This window comes from Podarcis bocagei, assembly GCF_964188305.1.
Source record: "Podarcis bocagei genome assembly, chromosome: 2".
Taxonomy (NCBI): domain Eukaryota; kingdom Metazoa; phylum Chordata; class Lepidosauria; order Squamata; family Lacertidae; genus Podarcis; species Podarcis bocagei.
Window position 1 is genome coordinate 53122862 of NC_138126.1, and position 27651 is coordinate 53150512.

Below are 27651 nucleotides of genomic sequence, written 5' to 3' on the forward strand. Positions count from 1 at the left end.
TGCAAAGCATGTTTCGGTTTTTAAACCTACGATTTATTTATTTTGTTGATTTGTTTAACATTGTGGATTTAATTTTAATGGGAATCTTTGCTTGCTTTTAAAAAATAAAATTACCTGTGGATTTTCTCCTTGCTCTTCTGTGTTGTGAGGTCAGTGCTTCTAGATAGTTGTGTGTGACAGATGTGATTAATTCAAACACCACACTTGCACTAAAAATACGCTATTTAATTCTGTGGGTGTGATACTTAACGCATACTTGTTTGCTACAAGATACTGTTGACGTAAATGCTACCCCCTCCCCTTCTATTAGGGCTGGGAAGTGTTAGCCAGCTTACCCAGTTGTTGCAGTACAAATAGTAGCTTGGGCTTTAAATGCTGCAGTTGCATGCTGTGTATGGCAAATGGGGCAGACACATCTTTTAGATAATGGTGTCTCTGCGGCAGGCAAATGGTCCAATAACAGCTTATGGGCTGTTATTAGCTCCTCAACCATTCCACCCATACCCAGTCACTGCTCCACAAAAGGCTGTGCTACAGATGTGCTTGGATGGGCAGGCTTCATATGGTAAGAAATGGCTTCCTGGGTTAAGCCATCACTTCTCCACCACTGATGAGTCAGATGCTATGTGAAATTCTAAAGCAGATCATTCTGGAGAAAACTATCCCTTATTTTTCTCCCCAGTATCTGGTCACTAGAGTTGTGCTGTCTTGGTTGACCATTCGCAGAGAATAGCTACTGCAACACCTATACTCTGTGAAACTGTCTAAAAGAAGCCATCGAAGCAAGCAACCATTGAAACCACACTCTGCAATTATTCTGAAAGTTTATTGTGCCAGCCACTATATCACAGCAGCTCAAGATTGCTGGTTTCTGAAGTAACCCTTTATAAAACTTTATTCTGTTTTTATGTATTTTCAACAATATTATTTATTTAGGGTCTCTGGAGGCCCTAAAGCAATAAAGGACTGATGCAAAGACATGTAAGGTGCATATATCAAGCAATATCCTGTCTTAAGGCTTATCCACACTTGCCTCCCCCCACCCCCACCCCGGCTTTCCAAGCACAGGCCTGTGCTTTAAAGCTCTATTTCCAAGTGCTCACTTTTTTGCCCCAGAGCTTTCCCTTTGAAAACTCATTCTTTAAAGCTGAAGCACAACAAACAACAATTCAGGGTTTCTGTGGATTGTTGTTTGCTCCGATTCAGCTTGAAAGAGTGGGGCTTCACAGAGAAAGCTCCAGCGGGGGGGGGGGGTTGGGTTGGGGAGCTCTTTGACACAGAATTTTAAAATGTGGACTGTGCCTGGAAAGCACAGAGGCAAGGTAAGTTTTCATTATAAATTCTGTATTTTTGTCGTTTAGTCGTGTCCGACACTATAAATACCTTGATAAAATAAACATTAGATTACTGGCCACTAAGGTTCTTTCTTCCAGACTGTTGCCATGAAATCTCTTTTACTGGCTTCACACTCAATTCCAAAAGTTCTCTTATGCAGTTTGGTCTTTAAGCTTTAAGCTGTTCTTGCTAGCCACAAAAAGGAAAAGCTATCTTGTAATCCCAAAGTGGTATTCTCCATATCGCTGCTAATAGCTCCAGAAAGGAAAGGGAAACTGCCAAACCCTGATCCTAGGGTTTCAGGACTTTACAGAAAGGAGGTAGCTAGGTGCGCCTCTTGTCTAACTACTAGTTCCGAATTCTACTGAGGATGAAATCATATTTCTTTCTCACTATAGACTCCCTGCTCCATACTGGAGCTCTCCACACTTCACTTCGCTACTGAGCATGTGCATAATTCTTAAAGGAGCATATGCATGTGGGTTACACTTCTTCAAGTGCACCTAAGGTTAATGAGGCCTTTCCCCCCCCTCTTTTTTGAGATGCCAGGCTCACTGGAATCAAGCCCTGATTCAAGTTTTGAGAGCGCATAATACTCACCAATGTAGGAGCCATTGGAATAACTTTCTCAAGCACTACTTTTGCCTTATCTACTGGCATGCCAGCATCTTTATTGGCATGTGGGGAGGAGATTTCAGATGTCCACCCATCTCTGTTTTCCTGTGCCAGAGCTCTGCTGCTGCCCCACCTGGATATGCATTGTTTAAAAGGTAGAGACAGTAAATGAACAGGATTAGAAGAGCTGGATAGGTAGAAAGAAGATTATGGATGATGGATTGGTGCAAAAAAAAAAAGTTTTTAAAAGTCTATTTTTGTGAAATAGCTTATGTTCTGAGCCAGTCAGGTGTGACCCAGCAGAAAGTCACCGTTGCTATTCTTTTCTGTTGAACAGCACATCCCTTTGCCATATCATGAACTGCTTTTGAAAACCACCAATTCAAAAGTGATTTGCCATGTGCTATCAGAGGCTGCTATTTGAGAAACATATGTTTAAAGTCATCTTTGACATGCAGAAATAGTTGTGTGTTTCTTTGGATAGTGGCCAATATTTTTATCACTGCATAAGTATCCAGAATACACAATCTTTGGATTATACATTTGTGGCCTTTCCATCTTTATGCCTTTCAGCAATATAAATAATTCTCTCTCTTTTTTGCAACGCTTTTACTGACCTTTGATAGCTATACCAAACATAACCTTTGCAATTTGACAGAAAGATCCCCTACTCCACAAGTTTCTTTTCAAGTACAATGTGTATTCATATAGTACTACTTTAGTTAATTCTTGGTAACATGGAGGGGGAAATCAATTTGCAGCTGAAGCAAATTTCATAGTATTGTTTAACATACTTTATTATCACTTAACATACTGTCTAGTTAAAGTACAGAAACTGCCTAATTCCTTACTTTATTGCAGGAAAACAAATACTGTAACTATGACATATGATACTGAAAGAAAAATTGAATACCTCTGAGAATTATTACTTATTATTATGCAGAATGTTGTTTTGTAAAGGCAACTAAACACATAAGCCTGACTTGGACAGTTTGGGATAGATGAAGCCAGAGTTACAAGTTGTTTAACCTTCACTGCCTCACCTGGAATCTGAGGGTAATCTCAACTAAGCTCTTTTTAGATGAGTATTTTTAGTTCTTAAACCTAAGAACCCACACATTTTCATCTAAAAATGAAAAGTTATGAGGAGAGGCATTTCCACCCCCCCCCCCAGCCTAATCTCATCTTTATATGCTCCCAGTTATAAACTATATTTTATTCATAGGTACCTTAAGTTGGATGATTGCTTACTAAAGCCGAAGTTCAGTTGAAAATGTTGCTGTATACATCTGTTTGCTAAAAGTGTTTTGCAGTCCACATGACATTATTCTGAAATTCTGGTCTCTCTTTTTAGGGAGAGATTCATGTGCTTACTGATGGGGGAAATGGGGAATCTCAACTGAGTGCAACCATACGGACATCAGATGTAACATTTACCATAAACTCATCTGGCATCCAATAACCTTCTTGCTGTTTCATCTCTTAGAAGAGTCGTATCTTGTTGGGATTTGGCCTTAAACAATTCTCGATTAAAACTCTAGCTGATATATGGTCTTACTGTGATGTGGCTTTGATGGTTTCCTTTCTTTGGCTTTGGCACAAACAGCTGATCTTGTGCATTTGTAAGGAAAAGAAGCTGGCCAATGTTTTTCTTGCTGATCTAAGCCTTTTAGATAATGCATAGAAGTGGCATTTCATCTGCCTATGGACTCTGAACTCAGTGCCCTCACAAGCAGATTAATTTACTGATAAAAGCGTTACAGCCTTTGAACAAAATAAGCAAAAACCGTTTTCCTGTTTATTCAACCTCTGTCTGCTAAATCAAGAGTGGGCAACCTTTTTTTCTGCTGAGGGTGCATAGGAAAAGCCAGAGTCTTTTTGTTACTTTTGCCCTCCTTGCCATCCACATTAAATTAGGCCAAGAGGTTGCCCAGTCCACCCTGACATATACCATGCTTAAGATACTAATGAGAATATGTCATATCAATGTTCCTTGCAATCTTTTTTTAGCTCATATGGGCAAGATGGACTGGGATCTACCAGTAGATAGCTGGGTATTTTGAAGGATAGTGTCCTCCTCCCTTAATTGTACCACTGAAATGAAGAAATTGAGCAGGTGCAGTAAGCTGGAGTGGAAGGATTGTGAGCTCTGATTAGTTCTGGCTTTGGATTCTTTTGCTCTAAGTGTATGCCTTGCACACCCGATTCTGGCTGGTGGGTAAAAGAGTAGAACCTGCAAGAGTAGATCCTGAAAGCTAGAAGTCTGCCTCTGACAGTCTCTGCCCTCTTTGGTCAAAGGAGTTGGTCAACTACGTAATGTGGAGAACGTATGTATCACAGGTTTCAAGCAAAAGTTCTCCTCTGAGAAAGTTGGAATGCATGAACAGTACTCATGCTTAAGTATTGAAAGTAGTCGACTGCATTTAAAAGGAGGTCTTTCCTCCAGCCTGTCAGAATTTGATAGGTTTGCTTCCTACTGGGTGAAATCTGTTGGGAAAGCTGGACAAGAAGACTCATTGAATGATAACTCACATGGTTTACCCAGAGCTCCCATCTCTCATCTGCCTCAGTTCATGGAAAGCACAATTAATACAATTCCATGTGCTCCGTAGGCTGGGTGACTACTGCAGAGTATCTAGCTTGATGCCTGTGTCAAGCTGAGTTAGTGCCAAATCATGAATGGAAATCATATGTTTCATTTATGTTGGTTTCTGTTTGCTTCTGCTGCTCAAGTGTTTCCTCTCCTTCCTCCCCACTTCCCAAGTTCTGCTATCTCAGAAGTTTCTAAGTATAACAGCTGCTTCCATGGCTGCCATGCTTTTTGTTTCTAGCCACTTCAAGAGAGTTTCATTTCTGGTCACTGACACTGCAGTAGTTTCCTAGAATTGTACCAGCCAAGAGGTCTTAAACCTATTATAAAATCATTGTTAGAAGCAGTAGGACATTTTGAGGCGAGTAGAAAACTGTTCAGAATCTTCTAGCATTTGTGTATGTCAGCCTAAAGACTTGGTTCTGGGCATTGTAGTAGTTTTGGGCCATCATTGCAGGGAAATATACCAGAGCAAACATTTGGGATGGGTTTGATTAATCAAGCACAGTCTTTGACCCGGAAGTTTGTTTGAACGGACAGTGACTTTTTTGTTAATAGGTTTATGGTTTCCACACAGTGCATTGTTGCACAATGTGTGCATGATCATACAGAAAAGAACCTTGGCTTCCTTCGTGACATTTCTAGTAAACTTAAATGACCTGGTGTTACTCTACATAAGGGGTTTTTACTTTTTAAATAAAGTTTTTACTTTTTAAATAAAGCCTTTACCTATGGGGTTACTTTAGGAACCTGATCTTAAAATTCCTAGATCCTTTAAATGCTGAATGCTTTTAAATGCCTTTATTAAGGAATATTACAGTGACTGGAACACTGAGTCTGAAAAGGATTGTTTATGATGCTCTGAAACTATATTTTCTATGATAGGCTACATTATGATGGTGGATTGGATAGACTTAAGGAGGAAGAAGACAGTATGGCAGGAGCAATGGTGTTCAAAAAGGATTTACATAGTCAAATGGTCTTTTGCAGAAAACAGACCACACACTTAGACTTTAATACTTTTCACATTTTGAGAGTAACTGATATTGAGCTTGGTGGTACTTGGTTCATACATAGAATTGGGTTATTATGCATTTACAGCACCACAAGATAACTTAATTATTCTGAGCAACTGGTTATCTGGATCAGTAGCAAAACAGGGATAAATAAATTCTACCATGTTCCTTTTCTGTGGCCTACATTTATTCTAATGCTGCATTTATTATAAATTTGGATCATTGAGACCCGCCCTAAAGCTCATTGCTCCAGCACAGAAGTGTGTATACCCTATCCTACAATTGGCTGCTCCACTGAGATGCCCAAAAGACTTAATCATTGTGTTACATTGCAAATATGCAAGCATAAGTGTTTAGCAGGTATTTTGACTCAATATAGCCAATGTTCATCTGTGTAGAAACCTTAAACGTAAAAATAAGGTTTGTGTTATTCTAAGCAAGATATGTGGGAATCCATAATGCACCATCCATAATAGGAATCCTATTAGAAGAGGTTTGTGCAGAACAGAGAAACATATAAAAGGAGACATTTCAAAACCAGCCTCTGAGATTTTGACTGGTCCTCAGAGTATTAATCAGAGTTACTAAAACATTGAAGCAGACACAAAGATTTTTAACCACTTTTTTCTTGTAGTTTTTCTCCTACAATGTTAACGCAACTCTTAATAGCTTGATGAAGGCCCTTACTGATTTCAACTGACTATACAACAGCTGTCTGCAAAGTATGAGTATTCTGGATCAATGATTGAAGGTAGTAATTGAGAAGAGTGCACACACTTCATCTGTCAATTTAAAGGGGAAGAGAGTCTCTGGTGATTTGATAAGCTTCATTAGTTGGCAGACATAACAGACAGTAAATTTGTAATTGATTGTAGATTATTTTGCTGGTTAGGTTAGGTTTGCTTAGATTTTCTTTCAAAATATTTTTGTTCTATCATGGGATGTCAAAGAACAATGTTTGTTCAAACTCATGGAAATGTTTCCTCCATGCAACAGGATCGTATTGGGGAAAATACAGAATGTTTTAGAGAGCAAGCAACTTGGGCACTTAAATGATTCAGTAGGATTTGTGTTTTTTATTTGCACACTACGTGGAGACTTTACTCCTATTTTGGCAAGTAAGCCATACTTTTAAAATGATCCAATTCCTATGGGGCAGAATGTGAATACAGCGGTACCTCGGGTTAAGAACTTAATTCGTTCTGGAGGTCCGTTCTTAACCTGAAACTATTCTTAACCCGAGGTACCACTTTAGCTAATGGGGCCTCCTGCTGCCGCCACCGCCACGCGATTTCTGTTCTCATCCTGAAGCAAAGTTCTTAACCCGAGGTACTATTTCTGGGTTAACGGAGTCTGTAACCTGAAGCGTCTGTAACCCGAGGTACCACTGTATTGCCATAGACAAAATGGGCAAAGGTTTACCATCTGAATGCATTATTAGACATTTCTGTTTTTAGTATCTTCCAAGGGCTTTGACACATCTTTCAGCTAGAATAAATGTCATTTATTTACACTATGTCTTTTATCAAAATTCTCAAGTGCTGTTTCAGCAGCTGCAGTGGAAGCAGAAGCTTGACTCACTGTGGGTAAAACAGTATAATATGCTAGGAACCATTCTGCTTGACCACACTTGTTCATTTTCACTGTACCTATCCCTCCCATTGATGCTAAAATCTAAAATGATGCATTGGCATGGCAAGCCCATTCCAGTAGTCCCTTGGATGCCACGTGTTGTGGCTACTGATACACAGCCTTGATACTGATAACAAAACATGTATCAATTTTCATACATTAGGTTAAAAATGTAATTCTGTTTTTTATTGTTGAAAAGCCAACAGGCAAGAGCATGCAAAGAGAATGAGCACCAAGTTAGCCCCTTTCTGGTAAACCTGAAATAAATAACCTTTGTAAAATGCCTTCTCTTTCTTTATGGAAACATTGTGTATGGCCCCTTCACATAAGCCAGGTACTACTGCTGTTGCTGGGCGTTTTAGTATAAACAGGCCCCAGAGTAGGTACAGTCATACCTCGGGTTGAATGTGCTTCAGGTTGAGCGCATTCGAGTTGCGCTCCATGGCAACCCGGAAGTAACAGAATGCGTTACTTCCAGGTTTCGCTGCTCGCGCATGCGCAGACACTCAAAATGATGGCATGCGCGGAAGGGGCAAAATGCAACCCACGCACGCGCCGTTGTGGCTTACGTTGCGTTCAGGATGCGAACGGGGCTCCGTAACTGATCCCGTTCGCATCCCGAGGTACCACTGTATACTGCTTTAGAATCCACATCTTTTGTTCTTGACTCAAGTTCTCATCATTTGCATGTTCAGACCCAGAGACCTCCCTCCTAAACAAAGACACATTTGACTCAAATTTTAGTTTTGGTTTTTGGCAGAATTTAGCCCACAACTTTATTGATTACAGAAAAGTGAGTGGTTGCATAGGCTCTGGTTCAACTAGCTCCCTACACCCTTGCAGGTAGCGCTGACCCAGAGCTCTATCATAGTCAACCAAGGGTGAAGACCTGAAGAAGGTGAAAAGGCTGGGAGCAAACTCTGTTCACTCCCTAGATGCTCCCCTGGACTCAGGCATGGGCACAACCCCTTTTCGGGGGTTGGCCAAACCAAGTTGAGTCCCTGGATTCCTTTAACGAAATATCCTTCACATAGGGATGGCAAAATCGTTCTCCCATCCCTATCCACACGAACCAGTGCCCATCCACAACCTTACAAGTTGTGACGATTTGCTACGCAGCAGGCGAAACCCAAATGGCAACAGCCAATTGGCCAAGTGGGTAAATTCCTGCCATGCTCCTATCCCAACAACAGACGACACACGACGGCATAGCAAGGTCAATCACAAAAGGCCCTAAAATTAGGGAGAGGTGGTCGGGTGTTCCGATGCACAAGCAGAAAGATGAAGTTCTGGGTCACGTGCATGGGTTTATATAGGTCCCTTGATCCGTTTAGACTGCAACCCCATTAGCCAGATTGAAACCCAGCATCAAGGGTGTTATGTATTGAAGTGCTCACCCTGGCCACCAGGGGTATTGTGTACAGTGGTACCTCTGGATGCGAACGGGTAGGCTGGCTGAGCTGTTCAGTTCAGTTCCAGCTTACTATAAAGAACCACTTGGAGAAATCTCTGTGTCGTCTACTTTGTCAACCCACTACTTAATGGCGACGAAGGTGGGATTGGATGGACGTCAGAGCACAGCCAGATTCGGGCACTCACTGAGCTGAAACGCTGAGCTGAAACACTGAGCGAAATCACTGAACAGAACCCAATTCAGAGCTAACCGTACTGGCTAGAACACTGTGTTCCATCCATCGCCTTCCACGTCGGCATCGGAACCATGGCTTCACTCGTGCCTCTACTGCCATTTGCCCCAGCCTCTGAATCATGGGACTCATACCTCGCTCAGTTTGCCTGCTTCCTCCAAGCAAACGAGCTGACGGAAGGGTCAGAGGAGCATAAGCGGGGCCTATTCCTCAGCCTCTGTGGGCCCAATCGGGCTATCCAATGGACCCACACACAACCAAGATCTCACTGCAACACGTGCCCTCTTTTAGGGAGGACACGATTCACAATATCTGTAAAGAAAAATAATCCTTTTACCTGACTCCACTATTGTTTCCAACTGCCAGCCTGAAATTTAACTGCTACTTTGTCTTGTGTCAGTTATATGCACCCATATAATCCGTTGTGATGAATTTCATAGGCTTACCCTGTATACACATAGTGTTATTGCCTCTGGTGGTGACCAGCTTTGGTTGCAACCATTTTGTGGTGGATGACGCACGAGTCCAAGACCAGTTGATCCCCCACTTGTAATTATCTGGTCACCTGTGATAAGAAATGCTTCCACATAATTGCACGCTACAAGAAATTGGACACTTTTTAGAATACAGATGGCTAGCAGTGATGTGCTGAGATCTAATCAAATATGTATGGGTTTATAAATTTTCGTCACTTCTGCAGGCCTGTGCACATTTAGTTGGTTTTAAGGCTGATTAGTATGCAGTTTGTATGTTTTATTCCAGTTGTGTATTTGTGTTTTAAAATGGATGTGTAGTTATTCTTTTACTAACAACAATTTTATTGTTGTTTTATAAGAAACGAGAATAATATTAGTTAGTATAAACTGATACATATGACGTTTCAGAATGGCTGTTTTCCTTTGCTTCTGAAAAGCGCTTTTGGTTATATTACATTTTTTAACTCAGTAGAAGCCAGAAAGTCAGCTATAGGTCCTCCTGATATGCAGAAAATGAGTTGGAAGTTATGAACACCTTGTTTTACATCTTTACATAGAACCATTTAATGAGCAACAAATATGAAACTATTGTTAGAAGAAATTAATTAAATTTCTTTTATCTCATGCGAAACAGGTGGTTCAACTCTGGTAGCTTAGATACACAGTGTGCATATCCTGAGTCCACAAGCTAAAATACAAGACCGGCTTTATTTTTCATCAGCTGCTGTCTGCATGTTGGTAGTTTTGTTTGATCAGAATAGAGCAGTTATCTTTGTCCTCTCTGGCATTCAGAATTCAACATCCCCCATTAGTTATATGACCATTGACTGACTTTTTGATGAGGCCAACAGATGACCTTGTTTTGACATGTGTTTCTTCAGTTGATGTGCTACAGTTTAGAGGGGAATAATGGATAGATAATTTGTAAGTCATGTATTCAAATAATGCAGAAGAAAACCTAGGCTTTGATTATGAGGACTTGATTGAGGTTATAAAGCTGCTGCATCCTTTTTTATATTTGATTTTTTAATTAAAATTAAGGTTCCTAATTCAGAGAAAAGGCAATGTTTCAACATACATATTTTCTCTAAAATAGCTGTGTATGAGCTTTTGTAAAACAGCAACAACAAAACAACAACAACAACAACAATTTATTTATACCCCGCTCATCTGGCTGGGTTTCCCCAACCACTCTGGGCAGCTCCTAACCGAATGTTAAAAAAACAATACAGCATTAAACATTAAACAGGGCTGCCTTCAGATGTCTTTTATAAGTAAGATAGTTGCTTATTTCCTTGACATGTGCTGGGACGGCATTCCACAGGGCAGACGGCACTACTGAGAAGGCCCTCTGCCGGGTTCCCTGTAACCTCACTTCTCACAGTGAGGGAACCGCCAGAAGGCCCTCAGTGCAGGACTTCAGTGTCCAGACTGAACGATGTGGGTGGAGACACTCCTTCAGGTATACAGGACAGAGGCTGTTTAGGGCTTTAAAGGTCAGCACCAATACTTTGAATTGTACTCAGAAACGTACTGGGAGCCAATGCGGGTCTCCCAGGACCGGTGTTATATGGTCTTTGCAGCCACTCCCAGTCACCAGTCTAGCTGCTGCATTCTGCATTAATTGCAGTTTCTAAGTCACCTTCAAAGGCAGCCCCACGTAAAACGCATTGCAGTAGTCCAAGCAGAGCATGCGCTCTGGCAAGACAGTCTGCGGGCAGGTAAGGTCTCAGCCTGTATACCAGATGGAGCTGGTAGACAGCTGCCCTGCACACAGAATTGACCTGCTTCTCCATGGACAGCTGTGAGTCCAAAATGACTCCCAGACTGCGCACCTGGTCCTTCAGGGGCACAGTTACCCCAGTCAGGACCAGGGAGTCCTCCACACCATCCTGCCCCCTGTCTCCCAAGAACAGTACTTCTGTCTTGTCAGGATACAACCTCAATCTGCTAGCTGCCATCCATCTTCCAACCGCCTCCAGACACTCATACAGAACCTTCACTGCCCTCATTGAAGTATTTCCCCCCAATGATTTCCCCCTGTCTTTCTTATTTGTTGTTACTTCCATAGTAAGAATCACCATAACCAGTGCTGCTTATAAGCAGATAGATTTGTCTTCAGCTTTTCAGATCAGGGCTCATACTTAGCCAATGCATGCAATGCATGAGCCATCTTACTACTGCTGTTGTTTAGCATATCTACATATGGTGGTATTGTCTCTAGTGGTGACTATCTTAGGCTGCAGCCAAGGGGATGACCCACCAGTTAAAGACCAGTGAATTAGACAGTTTTTGAAGAATGTGCTACAATTTTTTAAGTCTTCAGATTTCTTGTCACTGTCAGCTACGGTTGTAGTGCTGATACAGGCAGCTGTAACAGCTTGTTTTCAAAACACTGGCGTTGCTGCAGAGGAATAGAATTGTGACTGAAATACTGCAGATTCCTTCCTTTATTTACTTCCTGGGACCAAAATACTTATTCAGAACTCATACAGGGTTTTCCAAAATCTTATTCCAGAAAAGCAGCATGATGAGTTTTCTTAAGGTTCACCTGACATTAGCTTTCTGTACTATAGCTGGCTGGTTTGTTCATTCATCTCTACAGGATTTGGCAGAAATTGCATCCTGGTCTTATGAGTTTGGCATATTACTAAATCCTATCGTCACGTTGAAGCATCTCAGTGCTATTGAACTGTATCTCTTAACAGTGGAAAGATAATGCACATTCTAAGTTTATGAAGTTGCTGGGGAACGTCTGGCGGCAGAGTGGAAGTGAAAAGACAATTTCAAATGACAGGAGAAGGCATGCAGTTGTCCCTCTTTCTATACCATAATTGCCTGCCAGCTCCTGTGACTATGCATACATTCTCCTCTGGCTCTTCAGAAGGAGATTCCTCCCCCCCACACACACACACACATTGATATTCTCACTATAGAGATAGTTGAAATATGGGTCAGGGTGAACCTACCTTCTTTATTCACGGTTACCTACTTAATATACAGTTCATATTTCTTCAATTTTAGCATTGCTTCTCTGTGAAACTCACCTTCAAACTTTATTTTATTAGCACCACAAAAATATTAGATTCGTTTAATTTCTGCCTGAGGAGAAAAATGAAATTCTGCAAACCTATAATACTATTGGTGTTTTAACAGATTTTACATGGCCATGTAAATGTGCTCACTGATTATGGTAATCATGATAGCTATACAAATAGTAATTACTGTGATCTGATCAGACGACCATTGCCTTTACTGTGACAGCTGTGCCATTTCCTTGACTGATTATTATTGTGGGCCTGTATGTTCTGTGCTTATCCTAGTGCCACAAGCATCCTCTTACACTTGCTTGTACTATAGCCACTTCAGAGATTCAATGTGTCGCCTCCTGTCAAGCTTCTCTAAAAATAAATAAATCAGAATGGGTATATCTCTCTTAAATTTCATAGTATGAGTTTGCAAATAGTAGATACTCCATTAAAAGTGCTGAGCAGTGTTGTTATACCTGTCCATCATGGAGGAAGCACGTCCAAAACACAAATTGTTTTCATTTTTTTAAAGTGCTGAGTGAAATCTCAGTCTACCTGATCAAACTGTTCTACCACTGTAAAAATTCACCCCATGACAAAATCCAGTAGTTTCATTTTAATGCAGCACATATATTTTAAACATTACACCACATATACAATCTTAGTGCCTTGTTTGAAGGAAGATGGGGAGAGAATGGTGGCTTATAGATGCTGAGGAAATGCTATAGAGGTTTTGCCTTGCCATGCCTTGCCTTGGATGCATTTTCTGCCCACCCAGTCTCAGCTGGGGACCTCAAAATGAGCAGTGTTTTTAACGCAAGACATTTCCTGAAGGATGTTGCACTGCAGGGAACTTCCCCTTTATTCTTCAAGGAGACACAGGATGAAAATCAAATTATGAAAACTGTCACTACAAGGATGGAATGTCTTTGTTAATGATAAAAATGTGGTTGTTACAAGAAGATGAAAGTTTCTAGTTTCAAACCAGTATCTATAAGCAGTAATAGAAGAAACAACTGTGCTTTTATAATACAGCATTATACAGGATGGGTTGAGGAAAATGTAGTTTATGCATATACAAGCATTTTTTCCATCGTAGCTGTGATACTTCTAAGTTTTCACTCTGTATTTGAAGCTCTGTGTGATAGTTAAGGATAAATCTTGTACAAAATATTGTCAAAATATGCATTGATTAGCTTTATCTGTTAGTTCCAATTTTAAAAAATGTAATACATTCATTTTTGGAAACATACTGGTATTCTTACTTGCATGGCATTGCACTAGAGCAGCGGTAGCTAAAGTAGTGCCTTCCATATGTTATTGGATTACAGTTCTCACCATACCTGACCTTTGTCCTTGCTACCTAGGATTAATGGGAGCTGCAGTCCAATGATTTCAGGAATGCAGCACTAGAGAATGACCCAGTTTTTATAGAAACTTGCATCAGTATGTTAAATATGATAATCTATAGAAGGAATAGGTAACCTGTGACCCTCCAAACTGTGTGGGACTCTTGTTTCCATGAGTTCCAACCAGCATGGCCAGTATTCAGGAATGATGAGAACTGTAGGCTAACAACACCAGGAAGCCTACAAGTTTCCTGCTCCTGATCCGCAGCTTTCCAATACAAATGACAGCAACTGAATTATTATAGATATGCATTGATTGTATATGAAGTTTTACTTGAAACAAGCTACTGGGATCTTAATCTTAATTGCCTTTTCTATTTCTTCTTTTTGTTTAGTGTTGAGGGTGAAGCTCCTGGAAGTGAAACAGGCACATCATTGGATAGTCCCTCTACCTATCATCAAGGAGCTATAACTCACAGTTCAGCTCTAAGCCCAGATCATTACGACCATTCTCCATACGGGCTGTATTCTGTCTCCCCAGGGCAGCAAAGGCCCCGGAGGCCAAAGCTTCAACACTCAACATCCATACTCAGAAAACAAGCAGAGGAAGAAGCTATTAAAAGGTCGAGGTCACTTTCAGAGAGCTATGAACTCTCATCGGACTTGCAGGATAAGCAGGTACTTGAACTGTGCAGTTCTATGAATCAAGCTAAAGTGTCATGGAAAGGTTATTCAGCCATTCCTGGAAAATAACAGGATATATATTTTTTGCGAGTCTGTTCCATAATTTGGCATATCTGAATAATATTAATGTTTCCTTCTTCTGTCTTTTTCCATGACTTGCTAAACAATCAGCTGATATTAATGCTTAGCGAAATGACTTTTCCTTCAAAGAAAATACCTCCCTGTATTTGTGCTATGATTTTGCATATGTGGCTCATTGCTTAACTTGTGGAGCTGTGCCAATTTTTTTACTAGAGACTGTGCCGTTTAAACCAGAAGGACTTGGTTAGTATATAAACAAACTCTTTGCCTGGCCTCTTTATTAACAAAATCCCCATGCTTTCAGTCAAGCAGTGCTTCTTTTAAGCTTTCTTTTAAAACTATGAACCAGGGTTTTTGCAGTTCTAGGCAAGATTGGCTTAATTATTTTTTTCTGCCCTACCTCTGACTCTACCAAATCCACATTACCAAGACTACAACTTTACGTGGCAAAACCCACATTATCACAAATTTCTGGTATTTCTTTTTTGAGAGGACAGAAGGTTTACTTTTAAAATTAAGAAATGAACAGATGCTCATTAGAAAGCAGGCTATCAGTTAAATTATTTTACTTACCCATAAAGTTGTGAATACTACAATACTTGTCAATTTAGGATCTCATTTGAAGTATTTTCATTTGTATCACATCATTTGTGCTGTTTACACAGTTTAAAATGTTGAAATCTAAGGTGAATATTGTAACTAGTAATCAGGACATGCTTAGTATAGGCAGAGGGCCTTCTGGGCAGTGGCACCCTCCCTGTGGAATGCCCTCCCATCAGATGTCAGGGAGATAAAGAATTTCACAACTTTTAAAAAACATCTGAAGTTCAGGGAAGTTTTTAATGTCTAAAATTTTATTACTTTTTATATTTTGCTAGAAGCCACCAAGAGTGGCTTGCAAAACCCAGCCAGATGGGCAGGGTATAAACAATAAAAGTAGTAGTAGTAGCAGCAGTAGTAGTAAGCGATCATGAATAATTTATTAAAGATAGAATATTATTATTTTGACAATTCATTAAGGGCCTACAATTTTTGAAACTGGATAAAGATAAAATGATTCAAACATGATGATTTCTTCATTCCTCCTTTTGCCCTTATTCATCTCTCTCATCATAAGCTTGCCAGGAGCACTGAGTTGACTGCTGTTGGAGACATACTGCTGAACCAGATTGACCCCCTCCTTTATGCTCTTATTTTGAATTAAGGGAATTTCTTTATGGTCTGCCTGCTGTGGCCAGGTGCAGACATAATATTCCCAATTGACTAGATTGTTTGTCCTCTGACCTTTGTGAATACTTCCCCTCTTCCTTGGTTTCACCTTAACCATTACATTTGCATCGGTACTAACTATGGTTCATGCTAATCAGCATTGCCCTCATAATCACGAACTTGAAGTGGGTTTGCACCTAGTTATGAGGGAATCTAGTGAATGTTAATAAATGCAGATAGAACATTGTTGCATAACTAAAGCAAACAGATGCCATGAAGGGCCAGTGGTGCTTACCTGACCTCCTAATAGCTGAGTCGCTGCTGCATACCAGAAGGGAGAGAGGACAGCCAAGTCGCTGCCAGCGATTTTTCACTGCATTGACCTGTCCCATTACACAGTAATGATTCAGCTCTCGGGAGGGCAGGTAAGTGCTACCACCCCACCATGTCATCCTGTACTAAAGCAAACCATGGAACAACAGCAACAACAACAACAACAATTTATTTATACCCCGCCCAAGTGGCTGGGTTTGACCAGCCACTCTGGGTGGCTCCCAACAGAATATTAATAACAATAATAATAAAGGGATAAAACATCAAGCATTAAGCATTAATGGAAGGTAAATAAGGGTTCGTATAGAGGAGGGGAATACAGATGCCTGCAACATGTTCCTGGTATTCTCACTGTGAATTTGGAAGCAGAATCATTTGAAAGCAAATAAAGCATGCCTGTCCAATAGTTTAGTACAGTAAAATGACTTTTGATATTGAGACTATTAACTGATCTTTTTTTAAAAAAAAATACTTGAGGGGAAAAACCTCAACATTTTTTTTATTAAAAGTAATCACTGCAAGCAGTTCTATAATGTGAGCTTCAGCTTAATTCAAATTTTAACATCCTATTTTTTTACTACTTTGCCTCTTTTAAAAATACACCACTGCAGTGATGAGAATCATTGGCAGTGTATCATATCGACATAGCCAAGGATTTTCATAATTGCAAATGCACACTGAATTCTTGGTGGAAAGAATATAAAATAGATTAACATGGATCGTAATAACTCTTGTTAAATCTCCTGCGGGTATCTGTGAAGCAGACAAGTTTTCCCCCAATTCATGCAAGGAAAGCCTGAGGGAGAAAGTTTAAGTGTGAAATGTCATCAGTAAAATTGTTCATAACTGTTGAAAGGAAAATCTGACAAGGAATTGATTCAATTATACTCCAAAGGCACAGAGGATGCAATTCCTTGCTTTGTTAAAATTTCATGTATGCAGCATATACAGTGGTACTTCGTAAGTCGAACAGAATCCGTTCTGGAAGTCCACCCGACTTCCAAAACATTCAGAAACTAAGGCACGGCTTCCGATTGGCTGCAGGAAGCCACATTGGACATTCAGGTTCCAAAGAACATTCGCAAACCAGAACACTCACTTCCAGGTTTGCAGCGTTCAGGAGCCCAAACACAAGGCGTTCAGGATCCAAGGTACGACTTTATTGGAACATAGGAAGCTGCCTTATATGAAGTCATAGCATTGGTGCATCTAACTCAGCATTGCCTGCACTGACTGGTAAGCAGCTATCCAGAGTTTCAGACAATGGACACTTCCAGTCCTGTTTGAGGATGCTAAGAACTGAACCTGGGATTTCTGTGTGCAAAGCAGATCCTGAGCTATGGCCCTTTCCATGGTGTGGCCACTCTAAACATAATTTAAGCATAGGAAATGCAAGGTTCAGTAACTGGTATCATTAGTTCTATAAAGGAGCAATGCAACATGACCATAGGAAACTCTTCACTTTTGTTTAATGCAAGTTAGTTGCAGACCTAAAAAAATACTTCTTCAAGTTCAATTACAAAAACCGTTTGCATTTAATGTGGTTGAGTAAATAACTATTTTTGCCAAATTATTTTCATAAAGAATGCTAATTGTTCTTCTATTTAATTCTTATCTAAATTCTAACTGCTTGTATCAGCATTTTTAAAAAAACCACACACCTCTTTATTTTATTTATTTTGAGATTTCTATCCCATACTTCTAGTATCTAAGCACTACTCGTGGAAGCATACAATTTAAAATCACAACACCATGTGCAATTTAAATTGTTGCACTTGTTTTATGTGAAAGTAAGTTTTGCAGAGGTAAGTGTCATATCTTTCTGTGTTAATAAAATATACTTGTGAGACAGTTATGAAAAGTATCTTCTTGGTGGATCATTTTATGTGCACTTGTACAGGTAATTTTCTATTGTCATGAGGTGGCCTTTACTTACTGAGCGTATTTCCATCTCAGAAATCTTTTTAGATCGTAAGTTTCCTAGGAGATACATTTTTCCTAGCTAATTGCCTCAGTACTGTATTAGAGAGCCATGCAGTAAGCACTCTTAGTGCATGAGTATTATCAAATATTTATATTTTCTTTTTAGGTTGAAATGCTAGAACGGAAATATGGAGGCCGTCTCATAACTAGACATGCCGCTCGTACTATACAGACTGCTTTCCGCCAGTATCAGATGAACAAAAACTTTGAGCGGCTTAGAAGTTCTATGTCTGAAAATCGTATGTCAAGACGCATTGTTCTATCCAATATGAGAATGCAGTTTTCGTTTGAAGGACCTGAGAAAGTCCACAGTTCCTACTTCGAGGGGAAGCAAGTTTCTGTTACAAATGATGGGTCAAAACTAGGAGCCCTTGTCCAATCTGAATGTAGTGACCTTGGCGAATCGGCTACAATGAAATCTCCAGCAGCGTCCACTGACTTTGCTGATGCCATAACGGAACTGGAGGATGCTTTTTCGAGACAAGTAAAATCTCTTGCCGAGTCCATTGACGATGCATTAAATTGTCGTAGCATGCACTCTGATGAGGTACAGATACCCGATCAAGTCAGAAGTCGGGAAATAGAGAGGGACAGTTGTCAAACTAAACCAACAAGCCATAATGTGGACCACAGGAAACTTGATGAAATGACTGCATCTTATAGTGACGTTACATTGTATATTGATGAAGAAGAACTATCCCCACCACTTCCTCTTTCCCAATCAGTAGATAGGCCATCTAGCATAGAATCTGACCTAAGACTTCGGTCAATGAACCCATCTCAAGAGTACTGGTCTATGACACACAAGGATCATAAGATAGATACTGACACGAGCTGCAGAAGTACCCCTTCACTAGAATCCCAGGAACAAAGAATGAGAATGGATCATTTGCCTTTGCTAACTATAGAACCACCTAGTGACAGTTCAGTGGACTTAAGCGATCGCTCAGAGAGGGGATCATTAAAGAGACAGAATGCATATGATCGAGGAATTACTAGTACGCAAGGTAGTCCCAAGCATATCTCACATGGCATCCCTACCAAGATAATTTCCCGAGAGGACCAGGAGACTAGACATAGACCAAGGCCTATTGATAGCCACTTAGCCATTAATGGCACAGCAAACAGGCAAAGCAAATCTGAGTCTGATTACTCTGATGGAGACAATGATAGCATTAATAGCACTTCCAATTCCAATGACACAATAAACTGCAGCTCAGAGTCTTCTTCTCGAGACAGCTTAAGGGAACAAACACTGAGCAAGCAAACGTACCATAAAGAGACTCGCAATAGCTGGGATTCTCCTGCCTTCAGTAATGACATCATCAGGAAACGTCACTACAGGATTGGATTGAACCTTTTTAATAAGTGAGTACAATGCATTTTTTACATAGAAAAGGAATTTATCGCCAAATCACAGGATAATTAGATATTTCTGCAGCTCCATTGTGAAGGTTAACATGATCTCCAACAATGGCTGTCTTTGGGTGTCATGCTAAACCAGGGTTGGGGAACCTGTGGCACTTCAGATGTTACTGGACTGCAACTCCTATCATCCCTGATTACTAATAATGCTTTCTGGGGCTGATAGGAGTTGAAGCCAAATATGGAAGACCACAGGTTCACTATCCATGTGCTAAGCTATGGTTTAGCAAGGTGTGGGTGAGCCCAGCCTCCTCCTAAACATGCAGCCAGAGGGATGAGTTCAGAAATTTATACCATGGTTTGTTGTGTCATCCGGACCAACAAATGGTGGTTAGTTTCAAGCATCCAACATTGAACCATGGTTTCTGAAGTAGTTTGTTTGAACTAGCCATAGTTCACCATAGCTTCATATTCTGATGAAATAGCAAGCTGTGGTTAACAGATAGCAGAAGCAAATTCTTTCAGATTCCTCCTGTGAGCGTGTTCATGTGTCACCAGACCATAGATTAGGGTCATGTCTGATGCAGCCCTTTTGTGTGCACACTTGTCTTTTCCCTGTTTTCAGCATTTTTACTTTCTTCTCTCTTCCCACCCCTGCAGTTGCCATTTTACTGCTTCATAAATGCCAATAATTAATAATAATAATAATAATAATAATAATAATAATAATAATAATATTTATTTATTTATTTATTTATTTATTTATTTATTTATTTATACATACCCCGCCCATCTGGCTGGGTTTCCCCAGCCACTCTGGGCGGCTTCCAACAAAACACTAAAATACAATAACCTATTAAACATTAAAAGCTTCCCTAAACAGGGCTGCCTTCAGATGTCTTCTAAAAGTTTGGTAGTTATTTTTCTCTTTGACATCTGGTGGGAGGGCATTCCTGGTTTCCTATAACTTGGCTTCTCACAGCGAGGGAACCGCTAGAAGGCCCTCGGCGCTGGACCTCAGTGTCTGGGCAGAACGATGGAGGTGGAGATGCTCCTTTAGGTATACTGGACTGAGGCTGTTTAGGGCTTTAAAGGTCAGCACCAACACTTTGAATTGTGCTCGGAAATGTAAGTCTTTCAAGACTGGTGTTATATGGTCTCGGCGGCCGCTCCCAGTCTAGCTGCCGCATTCTGGATTAGTTGTAGTTTCCGGGTCACCTTCAAGGACAGACCCGTCTGCTGCATCCAACCAAGTTCTGTTACACATGCCAGGTCAAGTCCTCCATCCATGATCAAGTCATGGATGGCAGTGGTCTTATGAATCATTGACCTGGCATTGCACAGCAGCACCTTCAGGTCATGTGGGTATCCCTTGCTGATTCTAGTATCTGTCAGGTCAGGACCAGACCCAAGGTGTGTATCTTGGACAAGTAGTATTTAAAACACACAAACACACACACACACACACAGAGAGAGAGAGAGAGAGAGAGAGCCCTTTTGTTGTGCTTCATATAAGAAACATTTTCTTTTAAGCAACGTTAAAAGGACAAATAAGTTTTTTCCATCTCATCCATTACTGTTCTAATCCAGTGCCATCAGAAAACAGTCATGTTGGGGTGAAATCCAGTGTTAAACACACTCAGAGTAGACCCACTGAAATCAAGGCAATAGGTCTACTCTTATGGCTTAGTTGGATGTGACCCATTTTTTATAAATAATTAACAATTAACAAAGCTATTTGCTCTGGCCAGAGTGTGCAATAGGGTTAAAAATTATTTGTTTTTCCAAAGGGCTTCCTTACTTTCCTTAAGCATATATGCTTTTTGACGTAACTGGCAGTGTTTTCCTTCCTGATTTCTTCATATCTAAATATTATAAAACAGGCTGTCTGCATATTATTGTAATAGATTTAATACTGAGCATGGAGTTTAATTTATTCAGTACCATATGGGTTAAGTTAGTATTGCCGATAGTGTAGTGGCTGATTGTCAAAATATTTTTTCACACACTACATATACTTTATTTTCCATGTAATACAATGTATAAAAATTGCATATTTTAAATTTATAATTTCTTTTCTTGAGACAGCATGGAACTAATACAGATGGCAGAAGGTAATAAATAGTGATTTTTAAAAATCAATGTATTGTTAGCCTTACAGTAGCCTAGTGGAAGAGTTAGATCTAATTAAATTAGTGTAATCTGATTATTCTATTCATTGGCATAGTCCTGCTTACCTTTGATTGCTCCCAATATGTTCCATAAAGGCCTTTGTACACTGTTGGGGCTAAAGAAAGGTATAATCTACCATTCTGCTGTTCCATGCACAACTGGAGGGGCGTACACTGACTGCTCAGAGCCTCAACAAATATGGGTACACAGGGCTAGGAGATTTTATTGACCCAGCAGGCATGCAACAATTCATGTTGTTGTGGTTGCCAGGCGCACTGACAGCAGCTCCTCCTCTGAAGCACAAGCTGTGTCGCCCTGTTACTTGGCAAGGAGCTGTTGCAGCTGCTTATGCAGTCACAATTATTGTTGCACAGCTGGAGATAGGACAGAGGTTTACTGGAGCCATACTGCCTGTACAGGTGGAAGAAAGAATCAGCACAGCTTCTGTGGCTCAAGCTGCAAACGTTTAGGATAATACTGTAGTAAATTTTGCCATGATTAAAGGGGCATATTTATAGCACTAAGGAAGTTTGTGTGAAATACATACACAACTGGCTTGTGTTGAACACCATGGCTTGGCATTGAATGTGTGAGCTTTGGGGTCATTTGCCTCCTCCTCCCTGTTGTAGGAATGCCAAGGTCTGGTGTGCCATTTGAATTGGCAAGCAACTGTAGGTTTTGGCCTTCCAAACCAGAATTGGAAAAATGTCCTTTACATTGTGTTTTTTCTTCCGGTTTGGAGGGCAGTTTGGAGTTAATTTGTTTGGTTGTAATGGCAAATTATGGTTTGCTTGAAACCTGAAGTCAGACAGAGAATTGAAGCATTCATAGAAAGGCTGGCATGTATGAGCTGAGGCTTGCTTGTGTAATGCAAAAATATGAGAAGCAGCTCAATACTTTTTTTAAGGCAGACAATTTGTTATATCCTACCTAGATATTACAGTTTTCTGTGCATGGTTTAAACAAAACCTTGAAAGAATCATTATTTTTACCTAGGTGCACTGTCAATTTTATTTAGGAAGTAACCCAGCTGTGACATTTTAAATATTTAAAATCTTTAATAACTTCACTCTTATTTATCTTTCTTAATATATTCCACTTTAACTCCAAGGAATTTGAGATGGTATATATTGTTTTCCTCTTCCCATTTTATCCAGTCAACAACCCTCTAAGGTAAATAAGGTTGAGGAGAATGATTGGCTGAATTCCTAGTCTGACCTCTCTAAGCACTTTACTGCACTGGCTCTTCCCATTAAAGAGATGAACAAAAAAGCCATATCATATAAGTACTGTGCCTTTAAAGTGCACAGTTTTCCGCAAAGAATCCTGGATCCTGTAGTTCGTTACGGGTGAAACTACAGTTCCAAAGTTATTTAGGCAGCCTTGTGATTTAAATGTGTGTTTAATCTGCTCCCTGTCTTTAACAGTAAAAGAATAATGTTTTGTTGTTGTTGTTTAGTCATGTCCGACTCTTCATGACCCCATGGACCAGAGCACAACAGGCACTCCTGTCTTCCACTGCCTCCTGCAGTTTGGTCAAACTCATGCTGGTAGCTTCGAGAACACTGTCCAACCATCTCGTCCTCTGTCGTCCCCTTCTCCTTGTGCCCTCCATCGATCCCAGCATCAGGGTCTTTTCCAGGGAGTCTTCTCTTCTCATGAGGTGGCCCAAGTATTGGAGCCTCAGCTTCAGGATCTGTTCTTCCAGTGAGCACTCAGGGCTGATTTCCTTTAGAATGGATAGATTTGATCTTCTTGCAGTCTACAGGACTCTGCACAGCATAGCTTCTCTGAGTCATTCAAGCCCCTTTGCCATGACAAGGCAATGATCCATGAAGGAGAAATAATGTTTTAATTAAGGCCCAAAAGAAAATGTGGTTTGGAAACATTTTTTTTTAAGTTTTAATGCTTTTAAACCATTCAGTTTGGTTTTAACTTTGAAATACTATGATGCTGGTTTGGACAAACCTGATACCAAGAATTCCTCTCTTTCCCCTTCAGTTAGCTTATTGATCTGTGTTGTTGTTAGCTACTGATGCATCTTTCTGTGATGCAGGAACACCGCTTTTGAGGTCTCACAAGAACTGTGAGGTTTATCACTACATGGAATTATCAGGTGCCTCCTGTCATTTTTGTCTTTTCAAAGTACTCTGAGGCTGTTACTGAAAAATTAATCCCAATACAATATTCCATGTGGGAGAGACCATAAGATGTTTTAAATGGTTTTGCTATACTGATTGGTGTCAGTGCAGAATAAATGCCTGCTTTTTCTTGATGATGTGGTAGATTTCAAAAAGCCAGACTACACAGACTAGAAACATTACACAATAATCTTATTTTGGCTTGCTGTATGAGTTTTGTTAGTTGTTAGTTGTTTGCTTTTTCCAGTTCAGCTTTCTTGTCTAGTTGGTTTCCTCGTTCTTCAGACACATGTTGAATCATCCATATTCCAGGAATAAAGGACTTTATGAGTTACGTACATGCAGTTTGCTTAGTGTTGTGAATCACATCAGACAGCTTGAGCATGGCACAGTTCCTACCTCTGTTACTGTGAAGCATTTTTAAGAAGGAACACTGAGAAAGCATAGCCATGTGCACGTCCTCTTATTCCCAGTCATGTGAACATGCAGTGGACCATTAAATTAGGTAATGTGTGATGTAAGGTTTTACAATGGATGAGGGGTATAAAATATTTTTTTGTTGCATTTGCCTGTAAGTGATTTGACATAATTAGAAGATCAAATAGTTTTTCGCTAAAGGCCAAATGCAATTTCCCCATTGCCTGCTGTGTTTGTTTGTTTGCTTTAAGATGACAGTCAAAGCGCTGCTGAGCACTAGCATATATTGCAAGCCCCCTTCCACCTGTGACCTCATAGATTCCGTACCTGGTGCCTTTTGGTATACAGATAGCGCCCCCTCCCAACTTTACATGCATTCAGTATGTGTGTGACTGTGTATATGCGCATCGTGTTGAACCCAGAAGTGACCTGGAAACATCATAAAGATTTAACTGAAACATCACTAAAAGGGCAGGACTGAACAGGGTGTTTGCGGTCTTTTTCAGTGGGTTTCAAATATACATGATTTCACTGACTAGGAACGTAACCCCAACGTTTAAATGGGGGGTTGCCTGTATTATTTGGGCAGCTGCAGGTTTTACTGTTTTCTGTCACTTGCTTACTTTTTATATTGTTTTACTGTTTATTGTAAGTTGCTCTGGTTTCATTAGAGCAGAAGGCTGGAGTGTGAATAATTTCAAATAAACAAAAGTTATCTTTTAAAAAAAACCTGGGTTACTAATACAGACAGATACAGGGAGAGAGTTCACAGGGTGTCCCTCAACTTGTGGGTTAGTTTCTTTGTTTACTTACTTACTTACTTACTTACTTGCTTACTTGCTTACTTATTTAAGAAAGGACACTTCAATAACATACAAGAATAAATAAATAAACTGAAAAATGAAACGTACAGACAAAATGAATTTGTGGATTTAATGGTAGCTCTTTTCTTTTCCCATTTGTGACATGAACTGACTGCCTTCTAAATATTTATTTGTTAAAAGTAGCAGACGAATGCTGATGAATTTATTTGTTTATTCATTCCCTATTCATTTATTTGAAGGAAACACTATTCTAAAGAGCAAAACTGCTCCAGGAAGCAGTTTCTTGTGTGTAGGAGGTTTCTTGATGACATGGGCAGAGTGACATTCCGGCATCATGCACAGCCAACTTTTGCATCACATTTGCAGAAATTTCTTCTTCTTCCAAAAATCAGCTGTGAAGAGAACCATAGTGAGGACTCAGCCAAAAAACACTATAATCTCATGCACCTTATATGCAAGTAGGACTGCTTCCAAAGAAAGATGCACCTTTAACATACAGGTGTATTTTAACAAGCTTTGCAAACTCTTGGTGTAAAGTTGCATCTAAGCAGGCTACAGCCCATTTTGCTTCCAAACTTTTTACAAGTTATCTCATAGTGCTACTGCAATACAACTACTATCACGTTCGCAAAGCTAAGCAAATGTTTCAAATTGGACACAGGACTCGGGGGGTTGGACTAGATGACCCTCGGGGTACCTTCTCGCTCTACAATCCTATGATTCTATTAAATATGAGAAATGTCTGTTAAAGGTCTTCATGAAAGTGAATGCCAGCTTATTGGGGGTTTAGTATAAAAGAGTGTCTTTACAACACCTGGAGTGTAGATTACTCCGTAATAGCAACAAAAAGACTTCTTATGACTTTTCTCTTTTAAATAAATACTCAGTAATATGCTTAGAGAGGAAAAGGCTCATTGCATGAATCAGTTGCGTTCAAAAATGTAGGGAGGGGTTGGCTGCGTTCAAAAATGTAGGGAGGGGATCCTTTATAGTCATTTACAGAGAATATATAAACCTTCCCTAATATTGAAAATCCAGCCTTTTGAAGGCTATGGAGACCATTATTAGCAGCTTGGAATAGCCTCAGAAACTGGAATGGAGTCATTACATCACTCCCATCCAATCAGGTCCATCTAGTATTAAACATTCCAAGCACACAATTTGCTATAACAGAGCTCCGTGCTAGGATTAAGCAGAATTCTATTTCCACAATACCTAGAGAGCTGATGGGGATATAATTTTGTTGTGAAGTGCCCACTATAAAAAGGGAAGGCAAAGCATATGTCTGATTGTAATTATGGAGGTCAGGATTTGCCAGTTCATTTACTGTTCCCTGGAATTCAGGCTGGTTAGATTATCCAAGTGAAAAGCAGAGGCAGCTGCCTTTTCAGCTATTTAGAGAATGAAAATTTATTAGTAGTGAATGCATTGCAAGAGGGAAGAGAGGGACTGCAGTATGTGAGGATTTGGGACAATAGGGCTAAAGAATGGAAGCATCAGAAATGGGGAGGGGGGGAAACAAGCAGCAGTATATTAAAAAATGGTATTTGGGTAAGCAGTTGATTTCCACAAGTAGTTCTCCATCATGCATCAGATTGCTGTAGCCTCCCTAGTTTCTGGCAGTCAGTCCTAATGTAAGGTTACCAGACGTCCCCATTTCGACAAAATCTATTGAAGTTGAAAAGTGTCCCTGGATTCATTGAAAAAAATCTGGTAACCTTATCCTAATGCCTGTTTAAAGAATTGGAGTGGGGCTGTCCTTATTGTTTCTTTGTCCCAGGGTTTCTCTGCTTTTGCTCGGGAGGGAGGGCAGGAGGCATGCAGCCCGACCCTGTGCATTTTGGGCTGGGGGAGGGGCGGCGATGGCGCTCTGCTGGAGGGGCGCCCGAGATTATTGGGGGGGCGGAGCCCCCCCAAACGAATTTTTGAGGGGGCTCGGGCCCCCTCAGGCCCCATCGAGTCGGTGCCTATGTTAGTGAACACTCTACTTGGGTCTCCGTTCAGTAAGAAAGGGATAGAACGTCTTGAGAAAGAGAAGAATCCCAAACCAATTAGGAGGCGTTTGGTGATCCCCTGGGTCTATTATACTGCTAGAGGAGCATAGGCGCCGACTCCATGGGGCCTGAGGGGGCCCGAGACCCCTCAAAAATTCGTCGGGCTGCATGCCTCCTGCCCTCCCTCCCGAGCAAAAGCTCCACCCAATTTCCTTTGGAGCTGATTAATAGGCGCAGCACGCTCTCCCCTATTCGCTCACGAGGAGGCGGTGCCACTTTATTTGCATATTCATGAGCTTATTTATTATTCATGAGCTTTCATTTATTATTCATTATTTATTATTCATGGGCTCCCCCAATATTTTTTATAAGTCGGCGCCCCTGTAGAGGAGCCTCAGGGGTGTGATTAATAGAAGGTTAGGATACTGACAGAAAGTACCACCTTGTTTTAGAACCCAAGTATTAAGAACTAAGCTATACAATTAAGCTTAAGAAACTGAAGTGGGGAAAACTGAAAAGAAGTTTTAAATCTGAACAAAGAGGTTTACATGCTTTTCTGCTCTTGAATTATTTGATCATGTAGTGTACTTCTACCAAAGGAGTGGCCAAGTAAATATAAACTGCCCTTAATTCAAGTAGTAACTAGCTACAGTGTGCATGGAACCACTACTTTAGCTAGTCTTCTATATTTTCCTGCCATTTGATTTCTCTGCTTTCCTAGATATTGGCTCTGATACATACTGTAAGTGGCTCTTGTTAC

General features: G+C 40.4%; 1 protein-coding gene and 1 pseudogene across 14 annotated transcripts in view; one reads left to right on the forward strand and one right to left on the reverse strand.

Moving 5' to 3' along the window:
• The window catches only part of IQSEC1 (IQ motif and Sec7 domain ArfGEF 1), a 306192-nt gene that overhangs the window by 246365 nt on the left and 32176 nt on the right, over positions 1 to 27651 (forward strand). For all 13 annotated transcript variants that reach the window (XM_081175976.1, XM_081175978.1, XM_081175977.1 and 10 more), the window contains 2 exons: positions 14084 to 14366; positions 18085 to 19346. In XM_081175976.1, the coding sequence (XP_081032102.1) occupies positions 14084 to 14366; positions 18085 to 19346 (1545 nt within the window). The remainder of the gene's footprint in view (positions 1 to 14083; positions 14367 to 18084; positions 19347 to 27651) is intronic.
• The window catches only part of LOC308579699 (tigger transposable element-derived protein 1 pseudogene), a 146301-nt pseudogene that overhangs the window by 66316 nt on the left and 52334 nt on the right, over positions 1 to 27651 (reverse strand). The gene's annotated exons all lie outside the window — the stretch shown is intronic.